At 47.8% G+C, this 16,631-nt stretch overlaps 3 protein-coding genes across 3 annotated transcripts in view; 2 read left to right on the top strand and 1 right to left on the bottom strand.

Moving 5' to 3' along the window:
• GRB7 (growth factor receptor bound protein 7) overlaps nucleotides 1-2,379 on the bottom strand; it is a 72,977-nt gene extending 70,598 nt beyond the window's left edge. Inside the window, 2 exon segments of the mRNA XM_028752035.2 lie at nucleotides 1,788-1,970; nucleotides 1,972-2,379. Of these exon segments, the coding sequence (XP_028607868.2) occupies nucleotides 1,788-1,970; nucleotides 1,972-2,109 (321 nt within the window). The 5' untranslated portion in view covers nucleotides 2,110-2,379.
• Nucleotides 2,380-5,530: 3,151 nt separating this feature from the next.
• LOC114582079 (zinc-binding protein A33-like) lies at nucleotides 5,531-6,568 on the top strand. The gene has a single exon (XM_028702860.2). The coding sequence runs from the start codon at nucleotides 5,531-5,533 to the stop codon at nucleotides 6,566-6,568; it is 1,038 nt and encodes a 345-aa protein (XP_028558693.2).
• Nucleotides 6,569-8,188: 1,620 nt separating this feature from the next.
• Nucleotides 8,189-14,622, top strand: MIEN1 (migration and invasion enhancer 1). The gene is made up of 4 exons (XM_028701508.2): nucleotides 8,189-8,399; nucleotides 10,105-10,202; nucleotides 11,332-11,408; nucleotides 12,782-14,622. The coding sequence occupies exons 1-4, from the start codon at nucleotides 8,323-8,325 to the stop codon at nucleotides 12,863-12,865; spliced, it is 336 nt and encodes a 111-aa protein (XP_028557341.1). The 5' UTR covers nucleotides 8,189-8,322; the 3' UTR covers nucleotides 12,866-14,622.
• Nucleotides 14,623-16,631: the final 2,009 nt, after the last annotated feature.

Below are 16,631 nucleotides of genomic sequence, written 5' to 3'. Positions count from 1 at the left end.
AACTTCTCAGACCCAGCCCTAGAAGTCACAGGCCAAATGGAACAGTGGGGAAGAGCCATGCATTTTGGAGCACACCAGCTTCACTGCCCTAACCTAGGGTTGCCATTATTTTCCTGGCAGGATCGCTTGGACTTTTAACTGGTACACCATCAGTGGAAATTCAGCAGGGGAAGTATGCTGCTTGTCTCATCTCTAAACGTGAATCTTGGAATAATAGTGAATTATTCAAGAAATAAAACTAGGGAAATGTATGCACCAACTCATACAGCTTGAGCATAGAATTTGGAGGAAGAGGCACCAAACTGGCTCCCACATCATAACACTAAGGTTATTTAACACTAAGCTTGTTAAACAAACCACAAGTTGTCGTGCCAGCAATCAAACAAATCATGTCTCCGTTTTTTTCTTCAAAGTTCAGTTTGTTTTGCAGCAGCTGTTACCTCATGCCTGTTTACCTTGGCCACTGTTTGCAGGGGGTGGCCAAACAAACCATGGTTAAAGGAAGCAGCTGGGTTTGCACGCAATGCTAAACCATAGTTAGAACGAGCCAAAGTTCATAAGCCAGCAACAAAGCATAGATTCAGATTGTGGTTTCTTGGTACTAAATAAGCACCCCCTTTGGCGCCATTTTTGGTACACGTGTCAGTGGAAGCACGTGCAAGTGGGAAGGCACCTATATTCAAAACAGAAACCATGTTTTCATTTGCAAATACGTGAATATGCAAGATCAGTCAACACAACCTATTACACAGCTGGACATATCGGTAATTCATTAGAACCCATGGGGCAGGATTCACCTAATGAGTCTGCATCCATTGCACTAGGATTTCCACTTGTGAAAGGGGGCTTCCCCCCCTCACAAAACTGGCTTGGGGTGGGAGTGTCAGGAGAACCCCCCAGAACAGCAAGGGGAGAGGGGATTGTTTCATCTGGCAAGCTACAATGCCTGCACAGACAAAATGTTCATCCTAGCATTCCGTTGAATTCCACCCGGACATACAGCAGCTCCCACACTGTCACACTTCCCCACACAGATGCAAAAGTATGAATCTGCCTTATAGGCAGCAGACCACTAGTCCATTCAGCCCAGTGCCAGCACCGCCAACTAGCATCACCTGCTCAAGGCCTTGAGGGAGAGGTCTTTCCCAGCACGGTTACACAACGTATTTTTCAAGGAAGACACCAGTGATTAAATCTTGGACCTCCTGCATACAAAGCTGTGTTCTTTGGCTGAATTGTGACCCCCTCCGTTCTAGACAAACTTGCGTATGTGCAACCACTCACATTATCAGAGGCATGACAACATGCAAATTCACGGCTGACGTTCGCCTCAAAAGTGCAGCTTCATGCTCTCAGGATCTGTTAGCAGAACAGGGAACCATCTGTGTGCTCCAGATACGTCATTTTCTGCACACTCATTATTAACACTCTTGTGAGTCTTAGCTTTGCATTTTGAATGTTGAAGTTCAGGCCTGGAATAAAGAGACTGTCGCTGTGCATGTGCAGAGTGCCGTTCCCTCACTTCTCAGCAGCCACAGTCCAGCACACAGCTCAGCTTAGGGAGCCCTACTGAGTCCCAACATCCCTCTATTTAAGAATTACCCACTGCCTAAGAAAAGGAACAAGTTCCGTCCTGGAAAGGAGGGATACAAAAACTTTTCGCTTCACCCCAGAGTAATTGCAGGCAGCCCCTTCAGATCATCTGGGTTGGATTCCAGATTAAAGGGAACCTGTTTTTTCACCCTCTTTAAGACACCAGCTGCCAGTTCCCAAAGATCGGGGATTACCTTGTAGCAGGGAGCAAAGCTGCGACTTCTCTTCTGACGGGGGCAGGCGAGCCCCTCGCCTGGGGAGCCTCGCTTCCGCAGGCAGGTGCAGCAGAAGACGACCCCCACAGCTCTCCTCCAGCGCAAGCCCCGGGTCTCCTGCATACTGCGGTCCACAAGCGAGAGCCTCCAGGTCATCCTCTTTTAACTGAGCCACCCCATTGGCTGGCCCTGGGACTCCACGGCTGCTCCCCACCTTACTCCGAAGCGACTCGGCACGCAGCTGCGCAGAAGGGGCTCTTTCCACGCCCCCCGATTCCACCTCCCCGCTTGGTCCTCCCATATGCTTCACACTCGGCTAAGATGACAGGGCTGGATGTTCGGAATAGCGACGACTAGCAGGGGACCCATCCGGCGGCACGGCTCGTTCTGTAGCAGCCCCTTCCTCCGGCTTTCTTAAACACACCCACTTCTGTTTTCGTGCTCCCCGGTCCCCGTGCCACAAGCTCGGCCTGGAGGACCCGTCTGGAGAAGAAGGCGACGTCGGCTGTGCGCCCTGCGGGGCAGAATCTGCCTGGGTATCCTTAAGGAGCAGATGCCGTCCAGAGATGCTGAGTGACTCAAAAGCCACATGGTGCCAAGCTATTTCTGTCTGCCTCGAGATTGAGGCTGGCAGGGCCAAGTCAGGCCGAGCACGGACTACAGGCTAGGAGAGTGGGGGGAGAGGGAGAGAGAGAGAGAGGGCTTCCTTGCCAACCAGGACTTTTTATCATCTTTTGAAGAAAGACCCAGCTGCTCAGGCAACCCCGAGGCCACTTAGCCGCACATTCGTTCTTCTCCAGTGAGCCCCGTTTGCTTTGGCACAGGGAGGGTTAACAAAGTCTCTCCCAAACCAGGCCTCAGCGGATAAACTTTTAACAAGGGGAACATGCCAGCTTTATCCGGGGAGGTGCTTTTTTTTTATTATGGTTCTTGCAAAAAACAGAAAAGGAAAAGACTGGCTGCATTTCGCTTCGGCCTTTGGGGCAGCAGGAGGAGGGGTTGGTATAGCCAAAGAGGGAAGGAAACTATCCTGTCTGAAGGAACACGCGACAAGTCTCCCAGTCTTGAGGCACAATATGGTGGCTGTGGTTGATGACTTTGCCATAATTAGACCGAGTCAAACTGATTTAAGATTTGAGTGATGCAGGAGTAGAACCTATTCCTTTTAATTAGGTGCAGCGGAGACTTTTTTTAAAAAAAGGAAAGGTGGGAGAGAAGGGGAATACAAGACTTAACGTGGGACAAACAAGAGCTTTGATCTGGGAATCCAAAATGGCTTCCATGAGCTTACGAGGCTTTCTTCCCTCACTTCTGCCCACAGCTAGGGTTTCAGTCCGTTACAGGAATTTTTATAATGATGGGGGGGGGGTTGCCCCTCCAGCACACAGTGTGCATCCCCCCTTTGTTCACACACACACACAATGTCTCCTCAAAGCACCACTTAATGCACAACACCACATGATTTCCAATGTTGTTCTGTTTGGGAAGGAAATGGCTACCGAGGGGGGAGCTTGAGACATGAGTGGGGGGCAGCTATAATCCCTAAAGTGTGAGCCCATGTACTCAGCAGCCCCTCTGCCTGAGTGATAATCTCTGGCATCCTGATACCTGAGTGCCAGACAGGTAGCCATTCCAGAAACAATAGCAAACCCAGATCAAGACAAAAGGCTGTGATTAACTTGGCTGGGAAACAGGGACATGTAAATATCTCTTTTATATCACTTGATGGGTGTATGGTGGAGGTCAAGGGAAGCGGGGGGGGGGGGGAGCCAGACCTCCCAACGTGTGATGTATTTGTGATGTATGCATGATGTAATTTTAGGGGTGTTGTGGGTATCTTTGCAAAACTGATAAAAGTGGGAACCATCCTTTGTTCTGGGCTTCTTCCTGCTTCTCCCATGTGGTGGAAGTCCTGTTGCAACAGTCGTTTGAATAAAGACCAGGCCTACTGGCTGCTGTTTTGCTCCTACATTCCTGGCCTGTGTCTTTGTTTGGTAATCCAAGTGAGCCCAAGGATTTTCCTATAACAGTCAGCCCAGGTTGCCCACATTCGCACCAGCACTAGGTAAAACAGATCTGCCCATATGCACCTATCCTGTGGGAAAACCGGAGAACAAAGGCTGCATATTCCCCAAGGAAGTAAAATCTAGTGAACTCAGAGGAACCTAGGCTGCAATCCTAACTCCCGGCTGGCAGTGGTGCAACTTGACAGGGCAGAGTAGTCCCTGTTGCATCCACGGTCCTGGCCCAGCACTCACACCAACCTGGAGAAGGTGTGGTGTGGGAAGGAGGGAGAATGACCCCTTCTCTGCATCTGCTCCCAGTGGTGACATGGTCTGGATCAGGCTCATTGCCATCACATGATGGGAGGAAGGTCCAGTGGAATCTATGCCAGCCCTGTCCCTGAAAAGCCTCATCTCTGGGGTTTCCCTTAGCTACCAGCAGCAGCTCTGGCGGTAGCTTCCACCTGCCATTTTGGAGAGCATATTGGGACGCTCCTAGCTGGCAGGGCTTGCCTGTCAACAGCAGAGACCAGTGGAAGCAGACAGAGCTGCGCCAAGGGACATCTCTGCCCCCATACAAACCCCATCCGGCGTAGTAGACGGGGGAGTTTGGATTCCTCTGCCTGTTTTAATGTAATTTGTAAGGCGGCTCCAAGCAGTTTCCAAAGCAAAAGCGTAGTGAACAAAGCTATACGTTTCTCTAGCGTAGAAGAGCAGAAAACTAACACTGAATTACAAAATCACAACAACAAAGCAGGAAAGCAAAAAAATAATAATAATCAAAGGTCAAATAAAAGAAAACAGTCATTACAGATTGCTGGAAAGCTTGTAATGTGGAAGCAGTACAAATTTCCAGGGGAAGGGAATTCTAAAAAATCTCCCTGTAGAGGGTTCCGTTTGCCATATAATGATGAGCAGGTGCTTCAAACATCGTTTTCCTGCTTATCCGTGTTTCATCTTTCGTTTTAGATGGAAGAAAAACATTCTGCACTGCATCTTACAGGTTTTTGCATGCCTACAGAAATTCTGCAGCAGGAAGGTTTGCAAATGTTTCCCTGCAACTGTTTGCAAACAGCCTGGGCTCCACCTACATCCCTCTCCTTCCCCTGTAAACCATCATAACCCTCTTCTTAAGCGTTCAGTGGAGTTCTGTGTTCTCTCCTCCATGCCGCTAATGTTGTTAAACCAGCGCTGCCTGGAGAAGGAGGGCAGGTGGCAGGAGGTTGTTTAACCCTTCCCTTCCTGTGCCTTTTCTAGTTGCAAACCAGGCTGTGATAAAGAAGGGAGTGATTTTTGAGGCAGAAAAGGACAAAAGAGGGAAGTTGTATTTTGATTATGTATATTGTTCCATCTGCCCAGTTTTCTCTGCTCAGAAGCCTGAGACATTTAAAATACAAAAACAGGTGGAGGAAAATATGCATTTGAAATGAGCAACATGTAGCTTGAGAATGTAAAGAAGCTTTTCTACAGGGAGGGGCAAGAAGAAGAAAACGAAACTCCTAAAGCCTCACCTGGGTGTGGACATTAACCCTGGGAAAAGGAAACCTATTTATTCCTCAGCTGATGATAAAAGGCCAGAAGATAAGTGTCAGAATCAACCTCGAAAAAGTGGCCGGTCTTCTGGCTTTAGAGAAGGAGCTAATACAATCCTTCTGATTATATTAACGCCACTGTTTCCAACAGCTTTCCTGAAGCTAAAAAGAACCACAAGCCTCCATAATGGAATCACCGACAGCAGGTGCCGACAGCAGAAAGGAAGCGGAAGAGGTGGTTCAGAATGCCCTGGGCCTGCATGAGGAAGCAGAAAAACTCTGCAGTGGCTACACAGAGAAGATCCAGGTTACTCTGAAAGCTCTGCATTCCTTCCGAGAGAAAGTGGCAACGGGATTCAAGGAGCTGCATGGCTTCCTGTACGACGAGGAGTCGTCTCTTATGGCCAAAACAGACCGAGAGGAAGAGAAACACCTGCGCTTCCTGGAGAACAAGCTGATGGATGTGTCTGAGGCAGCATCCTCTGCTCTGAAACTGGCGGACAACCTCAGTGTAGCCGACAACACCAGCAGACACGACATGCGCATGGCCGAGTTACAACTGAAGCAGCTACGGATGCAGATGGCCAGGCACAGCAAGGAGATGAGGTTCTGTGGACCAGATGTGCTCTGTAGCCCACCCCTAAAGTATTCCGTTTGCAGGCAGATGCTGAAGAGAGTGGCACATTGTGCACTGGAGGACCTCACCCTCGATGACAGCAGCGCCCATCCTCACCTGATTGTTTCTGCAGACTTAAAATCGGTCAAGCTGAGCCCTCGCTGCCAGGCAGTTCCAAAGAGCCTATGGCGTTTTCAGCCCTGCCTCTATGTCCTCTGCTCACAGGGCTTCCAGTCAGGTAAGCATTACTGGGAAGTGAGCGTTGGGCAAAAAACCAACTGGGTCCTTGGGGTAGCCAGCTGCCGCGTCAACCGCAAGGCAGTGGAGAACCTCGCTCCTGAAAATGGATATTGGGTCCTCAGGAAAGCGCCAAGAAACCGTTTCTACGCCTTGACCTCAACCCCAGTGCGTCTTGCTCCCAGCCGCAGCCCCTCAAAGGTTGGAGTGCTCCTAGACTATGAAAACGGCAAGATTGGGTTTTACAGTGCAGAGAACATGGTGGAAATCTGCACAATCACAGGTGACTTTCAAGAGGTGCTGCATCCCTTCTTCTGCCCTGGCTTGACACTTGCGGAGGAGGACTGCTATCCTCTGACAATAAACAGTTAGAGGGAAAGGGGATAAACTGGACAGTCTGGAGGGAGAAGGCGAACGGTGAAAAAGCTCAGGAAAATAAATAATAAATAGTGTTAAAGGTTTACAGGTGCATTTCTGTGTTTCTGAAAACTGCCTTGTGCCACAGGAGTACAAGGAGAAATGAATAAAGCTTTGGATAATGCAGCTCTGGTACCAAGGCTTGCATCCTAGCTTACAAATGTCATGGAAACTCATCATCTTGGACTGTAAGCTATGTTGGGATGCAGAAGGGTGACTGAGGGTCTGCACCAAAGACAAAGAAGAAAGAGGAACCTGAAGAATTCTGGGGGAACTGGAAATTACTGGAAAGAGATAAGATGTTATTGTGTTGATTTTGGGTTAAAAGCGCCATTGTGTTATGATCTGTAGCATCTAAGAATCTGATTTATTGGGGGAGAAGTCTCCCTGATTATGTTTACATGTAATAATTTTTAATACTGGTTTACTTACCGCTCTGCTGACATGTCTAGTGTTGGTCTACCATGGAACTTGCTGCACATAACATCTCAAATGGTTGTATATCTGTGAATTTAAAGATCATGTTTCATTCATACGTTCACTTGCATGTGTTTTGCATTACTCATATGGGGTGACACTATTGCATGCTTTAAGCACAGACAACGGTTTAACAGAGCTTATGCCAAGGTATGAGGTTTTATTATGCAGCCTTATCTGTGTCTATTCAAAAGTAAGCCCAGTGAGTTCAACTGGAATTATTTCCTGGTAAGGGTGCATAGGAATGTGTCCACCTAGGACCTATCAGTGTTTCTTAAACTTCGACTGTTGTTGGACTGCAACTCCCATCATCCTTAGCTAGCAGGACCCAGTGGTCAGAGATGATGGGAGTTGCAATCCAACAACAGCTGGGGACCCAAGTTTGAGAAACACTGATAGGTCTTAAAGTATGTCAACACCAGCCAATGTCTGAGGTGTCTGTCCTAGAGGAGGGGATGTCAGTGTATGTGTGTGTGCCCCATAAGCACCAGAAGAAAATGTGTGTACTTGGGACTTCTGGGGAGATATGGCAGGACTCTGAGCTGGAGTGAGGAGGGGAATCAGACGTCAAGCAGAAGAGTCCCAGATATGTTCCTGTGATTGGAGAGATGGGGATGATAAGAAGCTGGTGCTCACTTGTCCATCCCCAATAGGATAGGAGGGAACCTGCCTACAGGGACCAGATTCCAAACAGGGCGTGGCAGAAGGCATTTCGTCAGGTGCAGCTCGTCTTGCAAGCTACACCTGTTGAATTCTTCTTTTGCACAACCCTTCACGGTGCAGGAACACCTGCCTGAACTCCTTTGTGGGGGTGGGGTAGGAAGAGTGGTCTGTGACGCGGGGTGAAACCCAGACCCTACAAAGTGAAAGGGTCAGACCAATCGTAGCTACCTGAGGAAGGCGAGGCAAAGCAGCCTGCGCGGAGCCTGCACTTCCCGCTAAGAGCCACTAGGGGGCACCAAAACGCGGGCGGGGGAAGAGACCGCGAGAATAAGACGTTGGTAACCGCCCCCTCCGCATGACGCGGGGAACGCCGGCGCGCCCGATTGCGTCACAACCCGACCTCCCGCCGAGAGGCGGGAACCCGGAAGCGCCGTCTCACCCGGCCTCTCAACCCCGCCCCACGCACGTGACGCCGCACCCGACGGAAGCGCGCCTCACGTTCTGGACGCTGCGGCTCGGGAGGGACTGACTGAGCCTGCTGGCTGGCTGGCTCCCTGGGCGGCGGCGCGATGAGCGGGTCCGGCGAGCCAGCTGCGGAGGCCCCGGCAGCCACCGGAGCGGGAGTTCGGATCGTGGTGGAATACTGGTGAGAGAGGAAGGAGGCTCGGGAGGGCCTGGCCACGCCCACTTTACGCCCCGGCAGCCACGCCCTTCGCGCGCTCCTAGCCACGCCCTCCCTCTTTGAAAGACTCCGCGGTTGACTGCTTGGCCCCGCCCAGCTTCGATTTAGCCACGCCGTCCCGCGTTGCACTCTTTTCTTCCTCTGCGCTTCGCAGCGTTGGGGGGGGGGGGGAGCGGGAGCTGAAGTCCAGCAGTGCCGGGTTTACGTTTATAGCTTAGGGCTCCACTCTCTTGGGGGCCCCGAAAAAATGAAAGGAAAAAAACTCTTTTGATTGTATTTCAGTTCCAGCAATTACTTTGATAAAATACATATTTTTTTCTGTGTAAATGGCTTTAGAAACCTGTTAGGTCCATAAATTACCATATAGCGTATATTCAACACGAAAAAAACAGTGACGATTTGTTGTTGACAAAGGACAGCTGGACATATAAATGCCCCATTCAGTAGCTTAGGGCCTCATCAAACCTAAATCCGGCCCTGCCAGCAGCTCCTGGGGAGCCACGGTTGAAGGACTCCTCGCAACCAGAAGGACAAGGCCCTGCCCCGAGGAGCTTCCAGAGTGAGTGTTACACCTTTATGTGTCACACACCCCTTCCAAAAATTAAAAATCATAGAATTGGAAGGGACCACGAGGGTCATCTAGTCCAACCCCAGCTGTGAAGGAGTCTTTTTGCCCAATATGGGGCTCCAACATGCAACCATGAGATTAAGAGTCTTATGCTCTCCTGACGGAGCTATCAACAGGCTGCCATTAGTCAGAATGAACTTCCTGGCAAACTTGAGGCTGCCCCTTCTGCTTATGGCGTTTCTGAGAGCCGTAGAGAACGTTTTCTCCCCCCAGACCAGCTCTAGGAAAAACCAAAGGGAGCCTTAAGTCGGGGGGGCTGGTCCATTATGGAGAACAGGAGTACAGCCCAAACCTCAGCCAGCCCTTTGTTTACTTGCTACTTGCCTGTCTTACAAACAGCCCAGGGTTGGCACGGCATGTCACCTTCATTGCCCTAAGCATCAATGTTACTTTTACATAACTTGGCCAGAAGGAAGGCTGGGGGACAAAGCTAGAATGGCTGGGTTCTGGCTGCACTTAGTCTAATCTCATTGGCAGATCAATGTGTGGAGCCTGGGACGGGGCAGACAGAGTGGACTAAGCTAGCAAGAGTAGGATGGCTCATGTAAACCAGTAGAAAACCTTAGCCCAGTGCCTGGTGCTTCCAATGATGTCTAGACTGAGGGTGGGGTGACAGGGGGAAGCCAGTGGCAGAACCCTCAAGACAAGCAACAGGTAGCCTGCCCTCTTGGTTTGGGCTCACTGCCTTGGGATTTTACTTTTCCGGAGTTGTTGGGAAGAAGGAAGAAGCCCTGAAACTTCAGATCAGACTCCACTGCTGTACTTCATTCAGCACTGTTCTGTTACAAAGCCACACAACCAGGGATCCTGCAGAATGGGGGCCTGGATCAAGCTCTTTGTGCAAGTTTCTGCCTTTTTCAAAGGCCAGTCACATCTGAACAGGTGTTCCACTTCAGCACTGCCTTTAAACAAAAGCAGTCACATACAAATAGCAAATATTTTATCCCTCCCCCTCCTCACTCCATTCACAAGTCCTCCTCTCCATTCGTCGTTGCCATCTTCAGCTTCCATTTGACACCCTAACCAATTTTTTCTTCCTAGCAAACCTTGTGGCTTTGAGTCTGCCTATCTAGAGCTGGAAAATGCAGTAAAAGAGGAATTTCCTGATGTGGAGATTGAATCGCGGCTTGGAGGGACAGGTATGGTCTCTGTGGAACTTTCCATGCTGACAGTAGCAGCAATGAGTAAGGAGCCCATTCATAGTGTGGTGAGGGTGAACACATCATTCAGCATTCCTGTTAGGTTAAAATGAGGATTGTGTGGGATGTTAGCTTCATCAGCATGCTCAATCATGCTCTAGAAATGGGTTGGTTCTGTTAGCATCGCTGGGTTCCAGTTGTGGAGGCAGCCATACAGATCTGATGGGATCTGTTTCTTAACCCACCAGTTGAAGATCTGTGCCTTAGAATACAATCAACCTCCCCCCCCCCCCCCCCCCGCCCCCCGTGGCTGCACATTAACAAAGGAAGCTCAGTTGCAATGGGCACCAGCAGTAATTCTGATCCCTTTGTCAACCATTGCTAATCTTCTCATTGCGGAACCCCAGGCATCTCAGGAACACAGTCTGAAGCTTCCTAGCCTATGGCCTCCCCTGGGAGTTGGGAGTTTTGTAACCAGAAAGAGAGAATAAGGCAGTGTAAACACTATACCTTTAAAGCACATTTGAAGCACGTTTCCACTCTCAAAAGAATTCAGGGCACTGTAGTTTCGAGTTAAAATTCCCAGCAACCCTTAACAAACTGCAGTGCCCAGAATTATGTGATGGGAGGAATGGTGCTTCAAATGTGCCTTAAAGGCGTAGTGTGTACGCAGCCCAAATGACAGGAGAGAGATGATGTGCCTTCTCTTTTCCCATGTGGATTGGGCTCACTTCCTAGTGTGCCATCTAGCAGAGGTGTAGCTGGGTGGGGTGGGCTGGGCTATCTGGGTTTCTGCCCCGTGTTAAGCCTCCAGAGGGGTGCCATCGAAGCGCCCAGCCTCTGTGTGCGTATGTATGTCTATGCAAATACACGTGGTTTGGTTTTGTTTTGTTTTCCCAAACTGGGTCTTTGACCTGGGTGAAAAAGAGCCTAGTTTCGCCTCTGCCATCTTGGACCTTCTTGCTCTTCAAGCCACATGGCTTCTATGGGTTTGGTCTTTGTGATATTTTGTCATCTTGATTTATTGCCGAATATCTGGGGAGTGAAATGGTGATGAGCAGTTGGTGTAAAGCTGGAGCTAAGTTTCTCGTGCTTTATTGTCTCTCCCTTTTGTTTGCCCCCCTTACAGGTGCTTTTGAAATTGAAATAAATGGGCAGCTGATCTTCTCCAAGCTTGAAAATGGAGGATTCCCTTATGAGAAAGATGTAAGTCCCTCCCACCCCCTGCAGCAGTTCCAAGTCCATAGTTTGGGGAAGATGCTTCAGCCACTATGGTAACAGCTGCACCGTGCAGTGTTAGAAACTGAAATATGAAAGCTGGGAGCTAAATGGCACCTTAAACCTTGCTTATGGGCACAGCAACGGAATGTCTAGGCACGCTTTTTTATAACAAGAATGCAAAGCTGAAATTGAATGAACTGCAGCTAAACTCTTATATTCATTTTTCACATGGTCTAGTCCTCACCTGAAGACTGCAAAAAACACAGCCATACTTCCCCTGCCCGCCCCCCTAATATTCTTATGAGGGTTCCTTCTCCAGTCCTCAAAGTGGCTGGAAATGAAGAGGCAGAAAAAGATCCTTTCATTCCAGCAATGGCAGTTTTGATGTGAAATCTTAGGTGCAGTACTGCGCCCAGAGCTCAGAAACTGCTTGCGTTAATGAAATTCCCTATCTCAAAACACACCTAGAACAATGGGAGTTTCGAACGCTGACACCGTGGGGTTCCCTAGTGTCCAATATGCTGCCAGTTACCCTTTCCCTAAATGTATTGTATTGTACATGGAGTTTTTTGTACTCCAAAATGCAGGCAAGTTGCATTTCTCCATCCTAATCCAAGTAGTGGCAGCTTCTCCTAACATCTAGAAGATCTGTTACATCTTGAAGATGCTTGTTTTTGTTAAAAGACAGCTGTGCTCTTAATCGGGCTCCCTTGGTCCAAAGATCTGTCACAGTTGTGGAGTATTATAAGTGGTGTTTCAAAATCTTAAAAGGCAGACACCTCATTAAACTTAAATAGCTTTGTGTGTCGCCAAAAGTTCTGTATTGGTGCCTCTTTGAAATAAGTCACAGCTTAATAAAAATAAGCTTTTCTAACTTCTAGGTTTTTTAGAAAATGAAGACAGCTTTAATATTTGATTAAAAAAAAAATCATCCCCTAAAAGCAAAATAGCCTTGAAAAAGAAAACTAGCATGCTCTTAATTCTAGGCTTCACCAATTAAATAAATAGATCACTTAGGTCCATTAATCTCTTTGAGTCTACTCTGAGTAAAATTTAGTCGGAAACAACCCATAGTTGATTCGTCAGCTGCTAAAGTGTACAGCATTAGTTGCGAAAACTAACTTCCAATTTCTAGAGGTGAGCTTATGGGGAAGGAAGGAGAAGTGTGCTTATGGGTGTTTATGACTCTATGGTTATGTACTGCGGAACAGCTGGCACTTATTTTGAAATCGCATTCTCCTACAGTACCTTAAGGGGAAGTTGTTTCAACAGGTGGCTTTCATTCAATAACATATTCAGATCCTTTAGCTGTATATGAAGAATTCACACTTCCGGTTTTCTCCCTTCTCTTCTTGCAGCTCATTGAAGCCATCCGCAAGGCTGGCAACGGGGAGCCCCTTGAGAAGATCACCAAGAGCCGACCACCTTGTGTCATCCTTTAAGTCTCTCTTTTCTCTGGCCCAAACCTGCCCGCCCACCCTTAAGTCTCACTCTCCCTGCCTCCACCTCCTACTCTAGTTTAATTACCTTGGTAGGTGGAGAGAGGATGAAACACAGCAAGGTGATTTCGGTTGCTAACACACATGAAGCCTTATAAGCAAGAACCTGAGCCACTTTAAGGAGGTGAGGAGAACAAGGTGCTTGCTAAATTAATTTGGGCAGATCAGCCTTCCTGCTTGGGGAGCCTCTCCTGTTTTTAAAAAGACCAGAATGGATTTTGTCTTAATGTGACTGCTGCATTTCTGTCGTTATGTGTAACTGGTAAGGATGAAGCCCTCCCCCATCTCCTTTCAGAATTGGGTCATCTCTTCTGACCTTTAGTGGTTCATCCTGGGCCATCAGCTATCTTCCTCCTCCCAGGTCCCCATAACCCCCTTTAACTGTGAGCCAGGATGAGCTAGTATCTCGTCCTGCCCTCATTGAAATCCTATCTTATCCAGTCTGGATAGGGTTCATACTGTTGCAGCAAGCTCTGAAGGACCCTCAGACACCTTCAAACTATAGTCTTAGGGACCAGTGTAGAAAGCTGCTCACTGTTTGCACAATATGTGGGAGAATTTCCACAACACTTCTGCAATTGTCCCCTTCTCTGACTTGCACCACCGCCCAAATGTGGGCTTGAAAGTGGAGGCTTGGCTTAGCTTGAAGCATTCATCTTTTAGTGTTAAGGTCTACCTGGTTGGCCAGTACAGTGGTGATGCAGAGCTTGTTCAAGTCCCACCCATGATCCATAGCAACCTGTACAACAGAGATTTGGGGCTTCTTTTATTACAGCAGCTATAAGGGCAGGGCAGGCACCTGCAGTGGAACAGATCTCCTCAAGCCAGACCAGATCTTTGTACAAAGGAGAAAATGACTACCTACCTGCCAGTTGCTTTGGCCTTTTTTCTCTTTTTGAAGGCTAGCATGAAACTCAGCATAGTTCAGAACAGGCTAGTGATACAGTGAGAACTTGCTTCTTCAAAGCTGTTTAGTCAATAGTTATAATTCTCTCTGCAGAACTGCAAGAACTTTTTTTTTAAAAAACCCACAACTAAACCATATACTCTCAAGCATTATCCAGCTATACAAGGAAGCATTTTCAAGATCTGTTGATTTCAGGATTGAAATACTTGCTTAATTCTCCTGCTGCAAACCCGTGGAACTTGAGATATTTAATTCTGGTTAGATTGCTCATATGAATGCACACATGCCTTTTTTAAAAAAACAAAACCCTGATCTCTTGCAGTTAGCATGCTTAGACCTGCTTTTCCAGAATGTATATGATGGCCTGATTATGCTGTTAAGTTTCCCTGCCAGTGCGATATAGCAGCCAATGAAACAGAACAGGGGTGGGAAAGGTCTGGCATAATAGGCCACACATCTTGCTTTGCTAGGTGTGAAAGAGCTGCTGTGTAGTTATTGTCATGAATATCCATCTCATCTAGCTCAAATCTGAAATTCCACTTTCATGCCTCCACCCTGTTCCTAGGCTCTTGGGTTTTGTCACCCCGTTTTCACTTTTCTAATCTGTCAATTGGTGACTTTGGCACATCTGCCACGGTTGAAGTGCAAAGTGACACATAAGTGCTGCTGCTAAGAAGGGGGAGATCGGAGAACGCCAGTCATGCCTCCCACCACCTCCTGTTGTCTAGTTTACGTGCTGCAAACGTTGATGAATTTATGTTTGGTCCAATTTATATAAAGGAAAAAAGTTAAATGCTTGGGGTAAATTGTCTCCTTTTGTGTGTATGGAAGTTGTTCATTTTCTGTGCATGCTGTAAAGAGAATTGAGGGGCAGATGGGGCTCATCTACCTGGAAAGGTAGCCCATCTAGAAGAAGGAAAACTCTGCTCCTAAACCTCTGCCACCTTGAGGGACATCTTTGGAAGAAGAAAAGGCTAAGGACTAATCCAGTGTGGAGTCCCCAAGACGGCTAGATGGTGCCTTGTGTCTCTCCTTCCAGCAACTCCTGCAGCCAATTTGGTGCCAAACATTGCCCTGCTTTCCTTTGAATCACATCAGTGACATATTGGGGTGGGCATGTTGTGTCTTGTTGTCTGGGCATCCTATACACACTGCCCAGGTTTGCACTCCAGGGAAGTCACCTCAGTGCTGCTAACACAGTGGTGTGACTTCGGCCTTGGAGGCGCACTCCAGGCAAGGCAGATACGCATAGTGTCTTTGTTGTTGTTTAGTTGTGTCCGACACTTCATGAACCCATGGACCAGAGCACGTTCTGGTCAAAATAGCCGGTGTTTTCGGACTAGCACAAAATCGCCAGTTCTCACACTTTGACCCAAAGTTTTAGGATGTTAGCCAAGGAGTTATTTGAGGGTGAGAAGTCAAGGGGGCAAGCTATTCTCAAAGGTCTGGCTCTCCTCTTCCGATGGTTAAGCCACCCGTTTCTAGCATTTTCTTCTGCGTAGGATAGTAAGGCATACACCAAATTTTTATGCCTGCAAGAGACTTGGGGGCATTTTAAAAGTGGAAACATTAGCTGAAGCCTTGAGACCTGGCAACCTTTTGCTGGGAATGACTTACAGCTGTGCAGTATACGTACAAGCAAACATGCTGACGCTCTTCTGTTCTGAGATTTTCCCAAAAGAACAAACTGTTCAGAGACCTACAGGGAAAAAGCAGCGGCACTGATAGCAACACATAAATTTAGGAATTCCAACATGTCGTGGGCTCAGCTGCCCTTGCTTTGGGGTTAAAGAGCCTAGAACAGAAAGCAAGCATGCGGTTTCTTTGACATGGGAGTGATCACTGCTGAATGGTCTGGTGTTTGCCTTTGTAACTGATGACCAGTCAGCTCACAATTTTGTCTGTTGCTGACCACTGCTCTATGGTATCCAGTTCTGTATATATACTTCTAAAAATACAGTCTTCAAAAGCAAACTTAGATCTACCCAGTCCTTACAAGGGGAAAGGCTTTGACTCTGGAAGGCACAATCTTTTTGAGACTTAAGATACTCTTCTCTTACATATTATATGGGGGGAAAAAATTCACTGAACTGTTGGAAAGAAAAATCAATGGATGGCAAAAGGCAGGATGGGTAGCTGGGATTTTGGAACACAAAAAGTAGTCATCGGAATAAACTTCGAAAGCACATTTCAATATTGTGAATACCTTGATTCTAAGACTGAATCTTCAAGGAATTTAGAACTTTCTGGCAAGGAACAAAATGGTAAAGGACACTGGGTCTGAACCAAACCCCGAGGCAGAAAATTTGAAGTGGGTGGGAGGTTGTGTCTTCCAGATTGTGCTGGACTATAACTCCCATCTTCCCTGACTGTTGGTCATGAAGGCTAGAGGACCACAGGTTCCTCACTCCTAATATAAATGAAACCGATATTCTCTTGCACAATACCTATTTATTGCAATATCTTGGGCTTCTACAAGAACTTCCCTTCAGACTGAACCCGTGATGGATCAGGTCTGTCTCTGCCCCTTAGTGGTACCAAAATGCCACCAGAGACTGCAACCTCACATTGGTGTATAAAAGGCCTGCCTCTAGGTCTCTGTTTCCCAACCTTGGGTCTTCAGGTGTTTTCAGACTACAACTCCCATCATCCCTAGTTATAGCAAGACCAGTGGTCAGGAATGATGGGAATTGTAGTCTGAAAACAGCTGGAGACCCAAGGTTGGGAAACACAGGAGGAAGCCAATAAACTTAGGCTACTCCAATCAGGCCCACATCCTGTATTCAGCAGAATGCAATTTAC

Source organism: Podarcis muralis, chromosome 13 (assembly GCF_964188315.1).
Source record: "Podarcis muralis chromosome 13, rPodMur119.hap1.1, whole genome shotgun sequence".
Classification (NCBI taxonomy): domain Eukaryota; kingdom Metazoa; phylum Chordata; class Lepidosauria; order Squamata; family Lacertidae; genus Podarcis; species Podarcis muralis.
This window is presented reverse-complemented; position numbering and strand designations above follow the sequence as displayed.

Coding starts and splice junctions, on each gene's coding strand:
- LOC114582079 (XM_028702860.2), top strand. CDS start 5,531: ATGGAATCACCGACAGCAGGTGCCGACAGCAGAAAGGAAGCGGAAGAG.
- MIEN1 (XM_028701508.2), top strand. CDS start 8,323: ATGAGCGGGTCCGGCGAGCCAGCTGCGGAGGCCCCGGCAGCCACCGGA. Junction 8,400..10,104: donor CGGATCGTGGTGGAATACTG/GTGAGAGAGGAA, acceptor TTTTCTTCCTAG/CAAACCTTGTGGCTTTGAGT. Junction 11,409..12,781: donor GATTCCCTTATGAGAAAGAT/GTAAGTCCCTCC, acceptor CTCTTCTTGCAG/CTCATTGAAGCCATCCGCAA.